The 18,116-nt window shown below is 45.1% G+C and overlaps 1 protein-coding gene across 1 annotated transcript in view; it reads left to right on the forward strand.

Annotated features, from left to right (window-relative positions):
- HUNK (hormonally up-regulated Neu-associated kinase) overlaps window positions 1-18,116 on the forward strand; it is a 127,513-nt gene that overhangs the window by 55,915 nt on the left and 53,482 nt on the right. Inside the window, exons 3-4 of the mRNA XM_081558249.1 lie at window positions 5,125-5,180; window positions 11,074-11,209. Of these exons, the coding sequence (XP_081414375.1) occupies window positions 5,125-5,180; window positions 11,074-11,209 (192 nt within the window). The remainder of the gene's footprint in view (window positions 1-5,124; window positions 5,181-11,073; window positions 11,210-18,116) is intronic.

An 18,116-nucleotide genomic window follows, 5' to 3' on the forward strand; every position in this document is an offset into this window, starting at 1 on the left:
AAGTCCTAAAAATTCCTGCCAATTAAAACATAACTCTCAACTGTTAAGTTGTGAGTATTTTTTAAGTCTACAGTCTTTTTAAAAAGGTCATAGAGTTAGAATCATAGTTTATTCAGACTACCTTCTTTCACTTAAAAACATACATTCAAGGTTCCAGGTTCGATTCCTGGGTTGGGAGGATCCTTTAGAGAAGGAAATGGCTACCTACTCCTGTATTCTTGTCTGCAGAATCCCATGGAGAGAGGAGCCTAGCAGGCTACAATCTGTGGGATCGTAAGAGTCCAGCACAACTTAGCGACTAAACCACCAAGGTTCTTCTAGGCTTCCCTAGTGGCTCAGTGGTAGAGAATCTGCATGCCAGTGCAGGGCACTTGGATTCAATCTCTGGGTATTCAATCTCTGGGTCGGGAAGACCCCCTGGAGAAGGAAATGGCAACCCACTCCAGTATCCTTGCTTGGTAAATCCCATGGACAAAGAAGTCTGCTGGGCTATAGTCCATGGGGTTGCAAAGAGTTGTACCTGACTTAGCAACTGAGCATTCATGCAAGGTTCTTCGATGACTTTCATGACTTGGTAACTCATTTCTTCTTTAAAAAAGGCTTTTTTTGGGGGATGTGGACTATTTTTTAAAGTCTTTATTGAATTGGTTACAATATTGCTTCTGTTTTATTTATTTTTTTCCACAAGGCACATGGGGTCTCAGTTCCCTGACCAGGAATTAAACCTACATCCCCTGTGTTGGAAGTTGGAATCTTAATCATTGGGCCACCAGGGAAGTCCTGATAACTTGTTTCTTCTTATGACTGAAGACTATACCATTGTCTGGGATGTCCCCCAGTTTGTATATCCGTTCACCTACTGAAGAACATCTTAGTTGCTTCCAAGTTTTGACAATTACAAATAAAGCTGCTGTAAACATTTGTGTCCATAAGTTTTCAGCTCGTTTGGATAAATACCTAGAGTAAAATGACATTTTAAAATATGATTTTTGAGCCTTTTTTCCTTAGAGTCAGAAGGAAAGTCTTCTTCTCCTTTGTAGACAAACCTCCGAAGACAAATCAGGAGGTGAAATAAAGCCAAAAGAGGTTGAATGTTCCCTTCATTTGGGTAGATTAAATACATTGATCTGGGTGGAGACTGATATACCTACCTTTCCATTAACTAGTCGTGAAACTTCTATGCAGTTCGATTGGTTGTCACTGGAATATTAGAAACCTTGATGAAAGGGTATGGGTAAATGCCCATTAACCAGCTTTGCTGTAAACATTTTTCGTTGGAGTGGGTGTATAGGGGATTCAACAGGTGAAAAGAAAAACTGATTTCATTTTCCTCCTTTTGCCTAATAATTACATTTTTATACTTTCCATCCTGGTTTTATGACATTTCCCTTATTTTAAAAGTGGGCTTTTTTTTTTCTCTCTTCTGCATCTTCTCTTATTTTGGGGGGCTTCCCTTGTGGCTCAGACAGTAAAGAATCAGCCTGCAATGCGGGAGACCCAGATTCGTCCCCTGGGTCAGGAAGATCCCCTGGAGAAGGAAATGGCAACCCACTCCAGTATTCTTGCCTGGAGAATTCCATGGACAGAGGAGCCTGGTGGGCTACAGACCATGAGGTTGCAAAGAGTCGGACATGACTGAGCGTAATAATTATATTTTTATACTTTCTACCCTGGTTTTATGACATTTTCCCTATTTTAAAAGTGAGCCTTTTTTTTCTCTTCTGCATCTTCTCTTATTTTTAGCCTTTCATTTATATCGTTCTTCTAATCACTGTGGTTGGTTGTTCCTTGGTCTTTGGTGGCCCCAGAATTATCCAGCTTAGTTTTATTATTCTTGGCAGTTGCATTCTTTGACCTCACCTCTTTAAGCTGTTTTTCTTCATAATATTTGTTCTGAACCAAATTTCTCCCTTAATGCCTTCGTGTGGCTTCCATGCTTCCCAGGGAAAGAAGTTTAATTTTGCTGGAAATAAGCTGTGGCCCTCTTTTAGATTAAAATAGTGCTGCTGCTTTATAACCAGTTTTCACAGAATTCACAGTTTGGACTGTTGTTGGCACATTGTTTTGCGAATCCATGCAAGTGGCTGGGAATTATCATATATGCTTGAATATAGGGGTAAGACATAGTCTGTCTCTATCATTTTCAGGAAGGAAGAAGTGCCTTACAGAATGCTTGCAAAGTCTCTCATAGTATCAGGGCACAGTCTCCATTATTTTCAACAGCAAAATACCAGTTAACCTTGACCTGACTCACTGATGGCCTTGGAAAGTCTAGAAGTCTGAGGGAGCCAAGGGAAAGGGAGGCGACGGCATTTTGCATGGCTTTAATAACAGCTACTAAAGGGATATGACTCACAGTGGTGAGAGTTTGTGAGACCACTCTAAAATCAATTCACTCAGTGGATAATTTATAGAGATTTTAAATGAGCTCTTATTATTTAAATGGCTTGGGATAATATTTCCAACGAGCATATCACATACAGATTCGAATAGTGCTTTATCTCAAATATCCAGTCAATTGAAAGATCATGTTACACTGGAGACTCCTGCTCTTGCCTGCCACAAGTCTGAATGAAATTGTTTCATAAGATGTGAGGGCGTGGGAACAGTATTTCTAAAGTAATTATATTAAGATGAGAGTATATGCCCTGAAATAGGATGGTGCAGCTTCATAGATAGTGTAAATAGTCATTTGATCATTTCATTGCATTTCTAAAAATTATATATTTGTATTTTCCAAAAAACCTTCTGAGGGGCAGAGTCTTCCTATTGGAAAAGTGAGGAGGATCACCTTATATGGTGGGGGGGGGCGGTTACCTTGCATTTGGACATAGGTGACATCTTTTAAAGACTGATACAGTTTTTTTAGTGTGTGGTTTTATTTGAATCAAAGGGCATGTGTACAATTCTCCTTCCCGTTGGTGAAATTGTATGGATTTGTTGTTGTTGAATTGCTAAGTTGTGTCCGACTCTTTTGAGATCCCGTGGACTGTAGCCCACCAGGTTTCTCTGTCCATGGGATTCCCCAGGCAAGAATGCTGGAGTGGGTTGCTATTTCCTTCTCCAGGGGATCTTCCCGACCTAGGGATCAAACTCGAGTCTCCTGCACTGCAGGAGAATTCTTTACCAGTGAGCCACCTCGGAAGCCCGCATGTGGACTGGGGACTATCTATTTACCTTCCCCAGCTGCTGGGTTCCACGCAATCTCCCTTCTCATTCAGGTATTCAGCCTAAAGGCTATGAGTCACGGGTCAAGGATTCCAGTTTTGAAATCCAGTGGTGACTGTTTAGAGCTCACCTTTTCCTGCACTGGACTCCTTAACTCTTCTCATCTTGAAATGCTGCCCTTTTGTCATTCCCATGCCAATACTTGCCTGACTGTTCCTTCTTAGCTGGCTCTGAATGTCCTTGTTCCTGCCAGCATGTTGGTGCCTCATTTTCTGCCCTCTCCCTGGGCATCTCATGTCCTTTGAAGGCTCAGCTTCCACTCATACTGAGGTTGAAAATTGGTAGTCTGTAGGCTGGATCTTGCCTGTAAGGTTGGCCCATGCACTGTGGTTGTTATTGTGAATTTGTTCCCAACATTGAAAAACTGGGATCAAATCCATATTTCTGGCCACTCTTGGAAGACGGGATGAGGTGGCAGTGCTGGGACCAAGTTGTAAACCCCTGTCCCCAGGAGATGGGACACAGATGGGACACTTTGGCTCCCCCGGGCCTTCAGAGTTCTAGCAAGTGCTGTTCCCCTCATCTCTGCACTTCCAAGAAGTACTATCAGTCACCATTTTTGTTTATCATGACCACGCTCTTCTAGTCCTAACAATAGAAATAAGAGGACAAAAATAACTCTTTTGGCTACATCTGTTCTGTATTCAGAAGTGGGAACATAAAAGCTGGACCAAGAATGCTTTGTTTCAAAACAATGGAAAAAAGCATTTTGTGTATATATAGAAGGGAAGAATATGCTCACACATTTAATGTTCATGGTGTGTCTGAGCTGACAGGTTGCAACTTAAGGTGCTCATGATCATTGACATAGATGGCTTATACTTTCATCCATGTTTTTTTTTTTCTGGAATCCCAAGTGATCTCTTTGATAATATAGATTCACTGATATTTTCTGGGTTATGGAATGTGCAAAGGTACTGGGGCACAGTGGTAAGCAAGGCAGAATGTTTCGTACCTTCAAGGGGCTTACAGTCCGCTTGTACAGATATCACCAGTCCCTCACACTCAGCATGACCTGGAGCGCGTGTTTCCCTCCCACCTCCCAAGTTATCTCACTGTCCATGATCAAAACTCCCTCGTCGTCCGATTAGCAATCTTCACTCCATCTAGTTTACATCCAAGGATTAGAACCCTGACATTTTTGGGGTCTATTTTTCTGTCCACCCTAATAGCTGCTTGCTAAATAGATTAGCATCCCTTGCCAATTTGTGATGACTCTTGGGCTTCCCTGGTGCCTTAGCTGGTAAAGAATCTGCCTGCAACGTGGCAGGCCTGAGTTCGATCGCTGGGTTGGGAAGACCCCCTGGAGAAGGGAAAGGCTACTCACTCCGATATTCTGGCCTGGAGAATTCCACAGACTGTTTAGTCCATGGGGTCGCAGAGTCAGACATGACAGAGTGACTTTCACTTCACTTGGGCTCCGAGCATGGCAGTTGTAGGAGTGATAGTCATGTTTTCAATTTAAAGGAAAAAAAAAAGAAACTGTTTGCCTGAATCTTCCTTAACTCTGGCTGGTTTTGCTCACCATCTCACAAAAACATGATCACTTTGGATTTTCTCGACTGTTCTAGCAGTGCCCGTCTGGAATGATGTCTTCTACTGTCTCCTGGTTTTATTAACTTCCAAGTTTCAGCTCTGGCCCACTTCTTTCAGAAACTGATTTGTTTTGCCCTCCTTGCTCTCTGTCTTCTCTGAAATCCTTTAGCTTTTTGACTCTGCACCAATTGCGTATATCATGTTTCATAAATATTTACTTATTGATTGTGTGAGTTTTGGCAGCAAGCCTTATGGGTTGGTTCAAAGTACTCTCAACAGTTCATCTCCCTTTGGAAGCAAAGTGTTATTCCACCGTTTCAAGTGCTTATCTGAAATGTTGTATGGTTTTGTTTATTTCAGAGACTTGAAGATAGAAAACTTGCTGCTAGATGAAGACAATAATATCAAGCTGATAGGTATGACTTTTTTTTTTTTTAAAGCAAGATTATCCTCTAAGTGCTGTGTTGTCAATTCTCAGTTATTTATTTCTGAGTTTGAAAATTACCATGGTCTATTTCTAATCCCCAGACAATACTTCTAGTTCATCTCCTTTTACCTGCAATATCTAATCATGGTTTTGAATAATTTAAACATCAAACATGTTCTTAGGATTCTTCAAACGTTTGCTTCTCTGTTAATTCAGATGGAGCTGAACTTGTGGAGGGGTTCTTTTTACTTGAATTCACCTGAAAGCTTCTTAAAGAAAAGGGGAACATAGTTTGGTTCAGAAATGCTGCTCTTAGCTTGGCCGTGCTTTATTCCGCTTTTCAGGGAATGTAGGGGCACTGAAATAAGGGGGAATGCAGCTTGCCTTCTCTTTTTAATGTCTTCATCTCAGCCCCTTAGTACAGGGATGGTGGTACAGAGTGAAACAGAGGGCTGCTTTAGAGGTCTGTACCAATCAGGAGGAAATTCCAGGATGGAAGGGTCCACAAGCAAATTCACCCCTGGCTTCTTCTCCAGAAGTATTCCACTTTTGTTTACCTGTGTGGTTGCTCTTGGCAAAATCATAGGGCATCATGTTTCCACCCAGATGTCAGCCTCATCTTTTACTCCTTTCTTTCTTTTTCCACCCCACGTACAAGTAATTTCTTCTGCCTTGAGGGCTTGAAAAGACTTTCTATTAGAAGAAAAGAGAAGGATCAACAGAACTTTGTGAATTTTAGCTTTTGTACCCAAGAAGGAAATTTTGTTTAGCAAATACTGAAAACCATCTCCAGATTCTCTAAAACACATCATTCAAATGACCAGTTACATTCCTTGGGATCCCAGATGGCTTCCAACCCGATAACAGGCAAGAGGCTGCCAGGGACTCCAGGCCTCTTGGCTGGGTGATTAAGCATCATTGACAGGTGTTGATAAATACACCCATTATTAAGACATTAACAATTAAGAGGAAGCCAATTCCCCCCTGCCCCAGGGATTTTATAAGATGTATTAGGCTTTTATTTATTTATTTTACTTGGAGGATAATTACAATATTGTGGTTCTCGCCATATATCAAGATGAATTGGCCATAGGTATACAGGTGTCCCCTGCGTCTTGAAACCCCCCACCCCCCAACCCCTCCAGGTTGTCACAGAGCACCGGCTTTGGGTGCCCTGCGTCATACATCAAACTTGCACTGGTTATCTATTTCACGTCTGCTAATGTATGTGTTTCAGTGCTGTTCTCTCAAATCAGCCCACCCTCTCCTTCTCCCACTGAGTCCAAAAGTCTGTTCTTTCCATCTGTGTCTTCTTTGCTGCCCTGCACGTAGGATTGTCAGTACCATCTTTCTAGATCCCACATAATATGCATTAATATATGGTATTTGTCCTTCTCTTTCTGACTTACTTCACTCTGTATAACAGGCTCTAGGTTCATCCACCTCATTAGAACTGACTCAAATGCATTAGGTTGTATTCTTAGAAGATTCTTGGATGATTCAAATAATTTTTTTTTTTCTCCTTAAATCAGATTGTTTTACTCTTGCATTTGAGTTGTCCTGAGAGCCAGGTGCAGCAGCCTTAAACAAGGCAGACTCTGAAATGTGTGCAGGATGTCTTTTTGCTCCTGGTTTCCGAGGTCTGAAGCATTAAACAAAGGCACGTCCTGATGGGGGTGGGGGGTGAGGAATGGAGGAAAGGAGATTTCTTTGTAGGTTCCCTGGCAGGGTGACCTGGAACTTATCTTTGGAAAATGTGTGGGGAACAGTCACAGAGTTGCCCTAAAGCTGCAGAGTGTGTGAGATAACAGGCGGTGTGAAGGCTGGATGTACATTATAGTACGAATTAGAATATTTCACTTCCCCTGTGCATTGTCTATGCTGAGGCTGGTGATTCCAGCAAAGTGCAGACCCACCCAGCATTGCCCATGCAGTTTCTTCCCTTCACTTTGCCTCTCTCTCTCTCTGCCCCTGTGTATGTTTTCTTTTCTTTCTCTTCAAGCAATAGCCCTAGACAGTCATCGATAAGAGTGGAGAGTGTTGAAAAGTGCAGACCTTTCCAATGCTGAGAAGATTCTGGAAGAACCAGTCTCTGTAAATAGTGGGTGCATTTGCAAGTAGCTCACACCTTGGCCGGGCTCCCTGAGTAGCTCTGGGGTAAAGAATCTGACTGCAATTCAGGAGATGCTGGTTCGATCCCTGGGTTGGGAAGATCCCCTGGAGCAGGAAATGGCAGCCCACTCCAGTATCCTTGCCTGGAAAGTCCCATGGACAGAGGAGCCTGTGGGCTAGCACACAACTGGGCGAGTGAGCACACACACACTGGCCACATAATAAACTCTCTTAGAGGAGACCTGAACAAATAAGATGAAGACACGGTAGACCTACATTAGATCCCGCAGGTCCCTTGAGATGGGTGGGGACACCCTTTAGATACCAGGAACCATTTTAGGCAGAGTCATCGCCTCTCAGCTCGGCAGCTTCTGAATTGGTACCCAGGCAGGCATCGTAGCTCCTCTGGACAAAATGGGCCATGTCAGAAACCAGGTGTCAGAAACCAGAATTCCCAAAACAGCTGCAAACGAGGCTTTGATAACTGGATGTCCCTTTGTTAGAACTTCTCACTTGGCGCCCTATTCCCTCCTGACCAGCCGAAACCAAAGAGCCCTAACGTACATGTTAATGGAAAGAGACATTATGCCATCCCAGAGGGCAACTGAGAACTGCATTTTGTTTAGCAGAATCTGCATTTCCTCATTTTTTTCATCCAGGGTAGGTGGGAGGAGAGGGGGAGGTGTTTGAGGCAAGGAAAGCCCAGTGTCTTAGGTGTTTTCTTGCTTCTGAGTTGGGCAATTTGGATCAAACTCTCTACAGCTGCCCTCTTGCAACTTGAAAGCCCTTTGAACCTTTTCTTCAAAGGAATTACCTAGTTGTTTATTCAAAGGTTGATTATAGCTATTACCATCTTCTCTTAACAGTTTCTCTTTCTTTGAAATTATCTGATTTAAAGAAATTTACTTAAGCCATGTAAGCCACGGTTCAAGTTAACTAGAATTAACTGGAATAAGATTTGATTTAATTAGGGTCCTTTCCCCCCTTTTAAAAAAAGAAAGCAGTCTGATGTTTTTAGTTTAGTATAATCTTAAAGGGTAACAGCCACAACTTAAAATGATTTTGCACTTCAGTTTTCCAAGACAGCGTTTGTTTGGGTGTTTTTTGAGATTCATTTCGTAAAACTGAGTGATAATTGGCTTATGTGTATACCAAATCTAATTGAGGCAGACCCGTGTGACATTACTGGGAGGCCAACTTCTCCCTAGTTTCACAATTCTAATTATAGGCATATGTGTGAAATTTTAATAATTACAGATGTGCATGTGAAACACACTAGTTATTCCTCCACAATATATTTTACATTAGACGCTTTTGGCTAGGTCTACATAAGTCACTTAAAATGTAGATTTTATCTTCTCTGTCTCACAGACCTCTGCTCATTTATCTTTTTGAAAGTGTGCTTAAGACAAGGCAAGACGCCAGTGTTCACAAGCTTGCCTGGGAGCAAGTGGGGAATCTGGTCTGTTATTTCCCCCCTCCCCACCCCTGCCCTCTTTTAAGATCAAGCACTTAGCTGTAGCCCCAAATCAAGAGCTGAGGGAGTAAACAGAAGGAGTTAATGGAACACCACGGAGATTAGGAAGTGAGACTTTTAGTTTGTGGGTTCTCAGGAGACTGGGCCTCTGACATGACTATTTATGAAATTATTCTTAAAATGTTGGCCCAATTAATATATTTATTCCACGGTGCTGTCTCTCCATCTTACCATAATGGGTTCTCTGTATGCATTGATTGTCTCCTTAAATTTCCTTTGGGAATTTTTTTTCTTTTTAGAGATTTTTTTTTTTTTGATGTGGATCATTTTTTAAAGTCTTTATTGAATTTGTTACTCTGTTGGTGGTAGTGATGGTGGTTTCGTTGCTAACGCAACGAACTCTTTCAATTCCATGGACAGTATTGCTTTCTGTTCTATGCTTTGGTTTTTTGGCCACAAGGCATGTGGGATCGTAGGTCCCTGACTCAGGACTGAACCCGCACCGCCTGCCTGGAAGGTGAAGTCTCAACCACTGGACCACCAGCGAATTTTAAATGGCGATTGAAAGCTCAGAATCATTTTTCTACTTCTGGCCCCACCTCCCAGTTCTCCCACTTCAGTGATACTACAGCGTAGGGCCTGAGAGCAGGGGCCTTCAGAGTCTCTAGAACAGAGATCTTCTCCTAAAACATGAACCCAAGAGAGCCATGGGGTCCCCAAAGGGGCCTCCTGGTGCAAGCTGGGCTAAAGGGAAAGCAAATAGGGGCCTTTTGTTCCCCTGTTTGTGAGGGTGGGAGTGGATGAATAGGGAGCAGAGGAAGACAGGAGGAGAGAGGTTAAGAGAGAGAAAACAAAACTCTCCCAAACAAAAGAAGAGTCAAGTGTGTGAACAGGCAGCGCTCCTGCTGGGTTTGCCCATCCCGATTTGGGTTCTGATTTTTCATTCCAAGCTTCAGCTGAAGAGTTTGGGTGACCTTCAGAGCCTTGATGTGTTTTCTGCCTGGATGAGGTTCTATTTAGAAATGCTCTTTCATTGTACAGCTTAACCCAACGATTGTAGGGGGGACTGTTTGTGTTGCATCTTGACCCATGGTGTGTGAGTAAGTTCATGGACTCACAACTCTACCTTCCTGGCCCCCACTGGGTTTTTTCTTTCTACAGCTTTCACAAGAGCCATGGCTTTGCAGGTGGAGATGTGTTGGCGTGAAGGAGAAAATAAAGTAAACAAAGTTAGATGTATGTCCTGCCAGTTGAGAAAGTGCAAGGGTTTTTTTCCCTGATGGGGAGTCTGTCTCTGACCACGGCCCCTTCCTCTCTGAACCCCGTGGGCTGAGTCTTCTGTTTGGGGACCAGAACCATAAATATTTACATTGAAGTTCAAAGGAGGAGGCATGATCTTAATTCTGTGCTCAACAAAGTTTGACAAAAGATATCAGATGAGGACCTGACACTAACTGCTCTCTAATGACCTGTCAGCTGCCCTATCTATAAAATCAAAAGTAAACAGAGCACAAAAGGCATAATGGACCCAGCGTGGCTTTAGATACACTGAGTGCTTCTTTCTTCTGCCCCCTTCCTTAATCATCCAGGATCCAAGCAATGCTAGGAGGTCATTTAGTTTAGTTTTCATTGCTATTTTTCTGGCATTTTTTTTTTCCAGCCAACGCCCGACGTTGTCTAAATCACTGGGTGTATTTTTCCCCCCTCTTCAAATCACCATATGTTGCCTCATGCATTGGGAACATTTTTTTTTTAAGAGACTTGCATGCAATGAAAACATTCAGCTGAAAAAAGTCAACTCTAACGGGTGGGATCGCGTGTCATCTGGAGTGACACCGACACCCGCCAGAGAATATCAATCTTCCTTCGGCTCTTACCCCCTTGGCCACTTGGAAGCCAGGAGGCTGACTCCAAGGACTGTTGGCTCGTTTTCTCCTCCTGCCTTAGTCCTCGAAAGCAAGCAAGCCTGTCTTTTTTTCCTGGATGACTCATAACCCAAGAGTTGATGAAAATATGTTTTGGTTCAACATACTTTTTAGCTCTCGCTGGATTTGATTGTGAGGCCCTGCTAGAAAATATTTCCAGTTCAGCCGGGGAACCACCGCCTGACATTCTTCTGTCTTGAGACCAATATCCAGAGGTTACAGTTCACAGCTGCTGGGTTTCCTGGTGGATGCAAAATGATGTGTTAGCCCCAGAGAATGTTTCCTTTCCAGCTGCCTCCCCCCACCTCCCTCCTTGTTCGCGCCCATGATTTTCTAATTCCGAGCTGGTTTTGTCCTCCTCTTCACAGACTTTGGTTTGAGCAACTGTGCAGGGATCCTGGGCCATTCCGACCCATTCAGCACGCAGTGTGGCAGTCCCGCGTACGCCGCTCCCGAACTCCTTGCCAGGAAGAAATACGGCCCCAAAATCGATGTCTGGTCCATGTGAGTTACTGAGCTTCTAAAACGGCTCTCTAATGACCTGTCTCCCTCCTGCTGTCTCCATGGTCCCTTTCTGATGAGATAACCTTTGTGTGTTTAACGAGCATGAATTATCAGCTCTGGGATATATACAGAGATTCTTTGGGGTCCCGCTTTCCACCGCTGTTCTTTCTGTCATTTTTCCACCAACTGCCCCAAGAGGCCTTAAATTTAAATCCAACAAGGTGCAGGGGGGAAAAGACTGAGCACTTGCCAAGATGATTTTTGGTTTCGTGAGTCACTCGTGTCCTTCCCCTGCTTTCCTTCAGCATCAGCGTAAATCCCAGCCTCGGCCCTGGCCCCGCACCTCGTTGTGGGTCTGCCCACCTCTCCTGCCTCTTCACCCACCCCCTCCCAACTGCTCATGGTTCTTCACACAAGTTGTCTTCTGTTTTGTCTTCCCCACCTCTGGGCTTTGCAGTCGCTGTGTCTTTCATTGAAGTGTAGCTGGCGTACAATAACATGTTAGTTTCAGGTGTACAACATGGTGATTCGACATTTATATATATTACGAATTGATCAGCACAGGAAGTCTAGGAACCATCTGTCACCACACGAAGTTATTGCTGTGTTATTGACTGTATCCCCTATGCCGTACATTACACCTCCGTGACTTATTTATTTCATAAGCGGAAGTTTGTACCTTTGAATCCCCTTCATCTGTTTTGTTCCACCTCCCACCCCACCCCTGGCCCCGGCCAGCACTCAGTGGTGCTTTTCCCTGGAACGCTGTTTCCCAGCTCTTCGAATGGCCTGTCCAGTCCCATGTTCCAGTATTGATCAGTGTCACCACTGTGGAGTCTGTCTCTTGTTCTGGGGATGCCTAGCACATGGCATGGAGCCTGGCCTGGAGAGGGAGATGTGAAGGAAGGAGGGAAGGAGCGATAGAGGGAGGAGGGAGGAAGAAGGAGAGAAGGGAGGGACGGAGGACAGGACAGGCATTTCAACCAGGTGAACAGAAGCTGGAGAAAGTGAAAGTGTTAGTAGCTCAGTCCTGTCCAACTCTTTGCGACCCCGTAGTCTGTAGCTCAGGCTTCCCAGGTGGCGCTAGTGGTAAAGAACCTGCCTGCCAATGCAGGAGACATAAGAGATGTGGGTTGGATCCCTGGATGGGGAAGATCAACTGGAGGAGGAAATGGTAACCCATTCCAGTATTCTTGCCTGGAGAATCCCATGGACAGAGGAGCCTGGTGGGCTACTTGCGGTCACAAAGAATCAGACACGACTGAGTGATTTAGCACGAACATATGGACTATAGCCCATCAGGCTCCTCTGTCCATGGGATTCTCCAGGCAAGAATATGGAGTGGGTTGTCATTTCCTCCTCCAATCCCCTGAACGTTCCAAGAAAGGGCTGGCTCTCCTTGGAAGTGCAGCTCAGCTCATTTAGCCAGGGGGTGAGACGTTAGTGGGGGTCAGCCTCCGTTGCTGAGGCTGAGTCCGCTATTTCCTTTGATCCTCAGGACCACCTGTGAGGCTGGCTATTACCCTCTTTCGCACAGACAGGAGGGTGGCTTGGTGGTTAGTGCAGCCCAGGGCCACTCAGCCTGTATGCTGGGGAGCTGCGCTTTGCTCTCAGGGCTCTTCAAGCCTCAGGCTGAGCTCCAGGTTCCTCCCACTTCTCCAGAGGATGTGTGAAGGCTGCCATGTGCAGAGGGTGCCATGTGCAGAGGGTGCCGTGTGCAGCTGACTCACTGGGGGCCCCTGAGGCGGGAGTGGTGGTAGTAGGAAGCAGAGGCAAAGGGTGCTTCCTCTTTGAGATGCCCTGGGTGATGTTAGCAGCATTGCTACTCACAGACTCTTTATGCTGCACCCAGATGGGTCTCAGAATCCTTCTCAACACAGTCCTCCAGGCAGCCAACCCCAGTGGATGAGAGTCAATACACAGGTGAAATCCATTCGTACCCTAGTAAGTGTCTGTCCTTAGTAGTTATTTATGTATGAATGGGGGCTTCCCAGGTGGCTCAGTGGGTAAAGAGCCTCCATGCCAGTGCAGGAGCCACAGGAGATGCGGGTTCGATCCCTGGGTCTGGAAGATCCCCTGGAGGAGGAAACGGCAACCCGCTCCACTATTCTTGTCTGGCAAATTCCATGGACAGAGGAGCCTGACAGTCTACAGTCTGTGTGGGGTTGCAAAGAGTCAGACGTGACTAAGTGACTGAGCACGCACGTACGCATGTATGAATGGGTGAATATGAAAGTCTGAGTCTATAATCACTCTCTTTCCTCAACATTTAGGGAATGTGTTTATGCTAAATGGAAAGCTTTGAGAGGAATAATATGTGTACCAAAAAAACAAAACAAAACGAAATAACAAACCCCCCCTCCAAAAAAAAAAAAAAAAACCAAAAAACCATGTGGAGAATGGGTAGTCTGAAAGACCAGGGGTTCAGGGGTGTCACGTAACTGTGGTGATAGGGACTGGGCCAGGTAACACAGTGATCAAAGGGAAAGAGAGGTTGGAGAGGAGGTGACGGTTTGCTCCTGGGGTCCCACTCTCGAAGGGGCTGGATAGTACAGCATCATCACTGGTCATCATGGTGATGAAGCTCGGCCTGTGTAAGCCGGACCCTTTTTGATCCATGACTAACAAAACAGGCATCTCTGCAAAGTCTAGAACTGCTGGTGGAAGGAAGGAAGGAGCCTGTGGATTGTCAGAGCTGTAGGCGACCACCTGGCCTTATAACTGCCTGGGGTCTCTTGTCCTCTCCTGGGAACACTAAGACGGAGACTAATTATTTATCTTGCATGGAGAAATACAAAGGAAAATGAAATGTATGGACACTAAGGGGGAGTGGGATGAATTGGGAGAGTGGGATTGACACTTATACGTGATTGATGGGTGTGTGTGTCAGTTGCTTAGTCATGTCTGACTCTTTGCGACCCCCATGGACTGTAGCCGGCCAGGCTCCTCTGTCCATGAAATTCTCCAGGCAAGAATACTGGAGTGGGCTGCCATTCCCTTCTTCAAGGAATCTTACCCACTCAGGGATCGAACCTGGGAATCCTGCGTCTCCTGTGTTGGGAGGTGGATTCTTTACTACTAGTGCCACGTGATGCTATGTGTAAAATGGATGGGAACCTAGAGAACAGCACAGGGAACTCTGCTTAATGCACTGTGGTGACCTGAATGGGAAGGGGATCCAAAAAAGAGGGGATATATGTATACATATAGCTGATTCATTTTGCTGTACAGTAGAAACCAACGCAACGTTGTAAAGCAACTATAGTCAAATAAAAAATTAACTTTTAAAAACGAAAATGAAAAGCACAGGCTGCAAAAGGATCCTAGGGTCAGTATTAAGCTCAGACTTTGCTCCTGCCCCTTCTTCTGAGTCCCTGGACCCTGGAAAGGAATCCATGTTTAGTGACCATTTTAGATGCTCCCCTTCTTAGTTTTGGGGCTCTGGGATTAAAATAAAGGGACTTGGACCATTGCCACCTGCTGCGTCCACATCCATCCAGTGGCTCCACCCAGAGCAATGGGTTGGAGGAGGGCAGGAGGAGGGGAAGCTGCAGAAGAAACTGCAGAAGAAACAGAGATGACCTGAGACTAGGATGCCTGGACCCTCGCCTCCCTCCTCCACCCTGGCTGCTGGCAGGACTGTGTCTGGGGCAGTGGGGGCACTTCTTTGCTAACTTCCACTTAATTGCATTTTTCTTTTTTTTCAAGACAATGATGTGCAACTAAAGGTCTCTTGAAAGCTCTCATCAGGCCTCATTCTTAGTCACGATGCTGTCTAGCAATGTACGCAAAAGCCTTTGATAAGTGATTATGTACTTTACAGACTCTGGTCTTCAGTTGATCCTGGCAAAGCTCTGGAGGCCCATGGGGGATGTCCAGGTAGACCAGAAACCCCAGCCCCTCGAGTCCCTTGTTCTGGTCTCCAACATGGGGAGTTGAGGTGGAATAAATTCTCACCCTTGCTCAGCAACCAAGGACCACGTTTTACTCTTTCTAGAAACCAGGTTTTTCCAGAGTAACTCAGTGTTAGCTGACTCCCTGGAACATTCCCCGGGAGATGAGGCCCCCATGACCCATACCTCATTCACAGGGATGTTATAAACTAAGCCCTTTTTAGAAGCTGTTGATAAAGCTTAAAAAAAACAATAGGAAGCCATGTGAGCCACATGCTGGCTTATGAGAGATTTGTTCATCCGGCACATATTTGTGGAGCCGAATTCTGAGTGCACGATGGTCTGTCCAACTCCCGTAATGATTGTGGTTAACCCTCGGGTACCTCCCTCTGAGTGTTGGGCTGTGTTCTAAGGGCTTTGTGTGTTTTAGCTCATCTCATCTCGTCTGCCTCAGAAGTCTTTGGGAAAATGCTGTGTTGTCCCACTTTACAGATGAGGACACTGAGGCGTGAAGAGCTGTAGACACTCGCCCAGATAACATGGCTGTTGGGTGATGGGGCCAGAATGGATCAAAGTGGTTTGCCTCTAAAGTTCTGTCTTTGATCGTCACCCTCTACTGCTTCTACCATGTTGCTCTTCCTCTTGTAGGATTCTAGTGGGGCAGACAGACAGTTTTTTAAAAAGCTCTAAATTCACTGCAGTAGCCTCTCTGGAGGAAGTGGGAGGGCTGCAGGGAACAAGGATGGGGGTGGCCTCTTGAGAAGACCTCAAAGCTGAATCTGAGGATGAGAAGAATCAGCTATGAGAGGAAGAAGATGTGGGCGAAGGCTACAGGCAGGACAGAACAGTATGTATGAAGGCTGTAGCGTGGGAAGGAGTGGGAAGGGGTATGAATTTTGCCCTAAAGGAAGGGAGAGGCCAGGGGACAGTTGTAAGCAGATACAAAACAGAATGTTGTGAATTGATTGTGTCTCTCCAGAGAAAGACATATGGAAGTCCTAACCCTTAGGACCTCAGAATATGACCTTACTTAGAGATGGGGTCTTGAATGAGTTGACTGAGGTCATTAGGATGGGCTCTGTTCCAATAGGACTGTGTCCTCATATAAAGGGGAGATTTAGGTACAGAGAGACACAGGGAGAAGGCCATGTGACGATGAAAGCAGGGACCCAGGTGACCCATCTGCGTCAAGGAACCCCAGATGGCCAGCAAACCAGCAGAGGCTTAGGGGGCCGCAGGAAACAGACCCTCCCTCACTGCCCGCAGGGAACACTAACCCTGCCGACATGACACCTTCAGCTTAGACTCTGAGCCTCCAGAATTGCGAGATGATAAATTTCTGTTATTTAAACTCTGCCATCTCAGGAAAGATCAAAGGTAAATGAAAACTGACCGTTTCAGATCCCAAGAGCCATTCTCTTCCCAAGTGTGAAATATTTCTTTTATTAAGTCAAGCTCGCTACTTGACAGATGAACTGGATGAGCTGAAGTCTTGGTCACCCCTCATCCCCACCCCCCCACAGTGGACTGGAAGCCTCCATCAGCACCCCCAACAGAGGTCATCAGATGGTCAGATCATAAAACTGAAGTCTCAGTCCTTGCTGTGCCCTATAGGCAACACATTATTGGCTGTGTGAAAACCAGAAAGCAAAGAAAACCACCAGCATGTAGAATTTCGTTCACATGACAGTAGAAAAGTCCCTGGAGTAAGAGAGGATAAGCCTTGCTGCAGAATTACTTTTTAAGAGTCCTCTGAGTCACATTTGCTTGTGTCTGTTTGGGCAAAACAGATGGCCCAAAGGCAAAGCTCAGGGTCAAGGGGAGAGATATTTTCTACCCCTTGATGGAAAGAGTAACAAGGGATTTTTAGTTATTTTTTTAAATTGAACACACTTCTCTATTGCAATCTACAATCTGCCTGTAATGCAGGAGACTCGGGGGATGCCAGTTTGATCCCTGGATCAGGAAGATCCTCTGGAGTAGAAAATGGCAACCCACTCCAGTATTCTTGCCTGGAAAGTTCTACAGATAGACTGAGGAACCTGGCGAGCTACAGGCCATAGGGTCGCAAAAAATAGGACACGACTGAGCATGTGCGCAAAAAAATTTTCTGCTGTAGATTGAATGGTATCTCTCCCAAATGCATATGTTAAGGCACTCACTCCCAATGTGATGGTATTTGGAGACGGAGCCTTTGGGAGGTCTTGAGGGTGGAGACTTCATGATAGCATTGGTGTTCTTTTAAGAAGAGCTTGCTTAGTCTCTCACATGTGAGGACACAGAGGGAAGGTGGCTGTCTACAAGCCAGGAAAAGAAACCTCAGTGGAACTTGACCACGCTGGCATCCTGATCCAGACTTCCAGCCTCCAGAATTGCGAGAAGATTAACTTCTGGTGGTTAAACCACCCTGTCGGGTTATGGTAGCCAAGCTGATAAAGATACTTGCTTATAGGTGACCTAGAAGTCTTACCTTTAAACCAATAGAGCATGTCAGGAGACTCTGTGCAGAGAACAAATGTGGTTGCTCAGGTGGGTTAAATTCAAGAAGGCATCAGGGACTTCCCTGGCAGTTCACTGGTTGAGATTTCACCTTTCAATACATGGGGTACAGTTTCAACCCCTGGTTGAGGAGGTAAGATCCCACAGGCCTCATAGCCAAGAAACCAAAACATAAAACAGAAACGGTATTAAAAGAAAAAATTCAATAAAGACTTTTAAAATGGTCTACATAATTTTTTTTTTTTTTTTTTGAAAAAGAGAAGGCATCAGAGGAGAGTTTAATCTGCTTCTGAGGGATGAAGGTTAGTTTGTCAGGTGGAGAAGAGGAGGAGAAACTTTCCAGGCAGAGGGAACAGTCGAGCAAAGGCAGGAAGGTATGAAAAGCCCGATTCCCTCTGCTCTTAATCTTGGAGAAAACACAACTTCCGAGCCTTTTAGAGAGATTAATTTCCCACCACTTTGGGGTGTTGTGTCTGAGATGCTGGGTAGGTTTCTATTTGGTGCCCACGACTTGG

The sequence above is a fragment of the Giraffa tippelskirchi genome, chromosome 2 (genome assembly GCF_054371585.1).
Source record: "Giraffa tippelskirchi isolate mGirTip1 chromosome 2, T2T-mGirTip1v1.2.pri, whole genome shotgun sequence".
NCBI classification, from domain to species: Eukaryota; Metazoa; Chordata; class Mammalia; order Artiodactyla; family Giraffidae; genus Giraffa; species Giraffa tippelskirchi.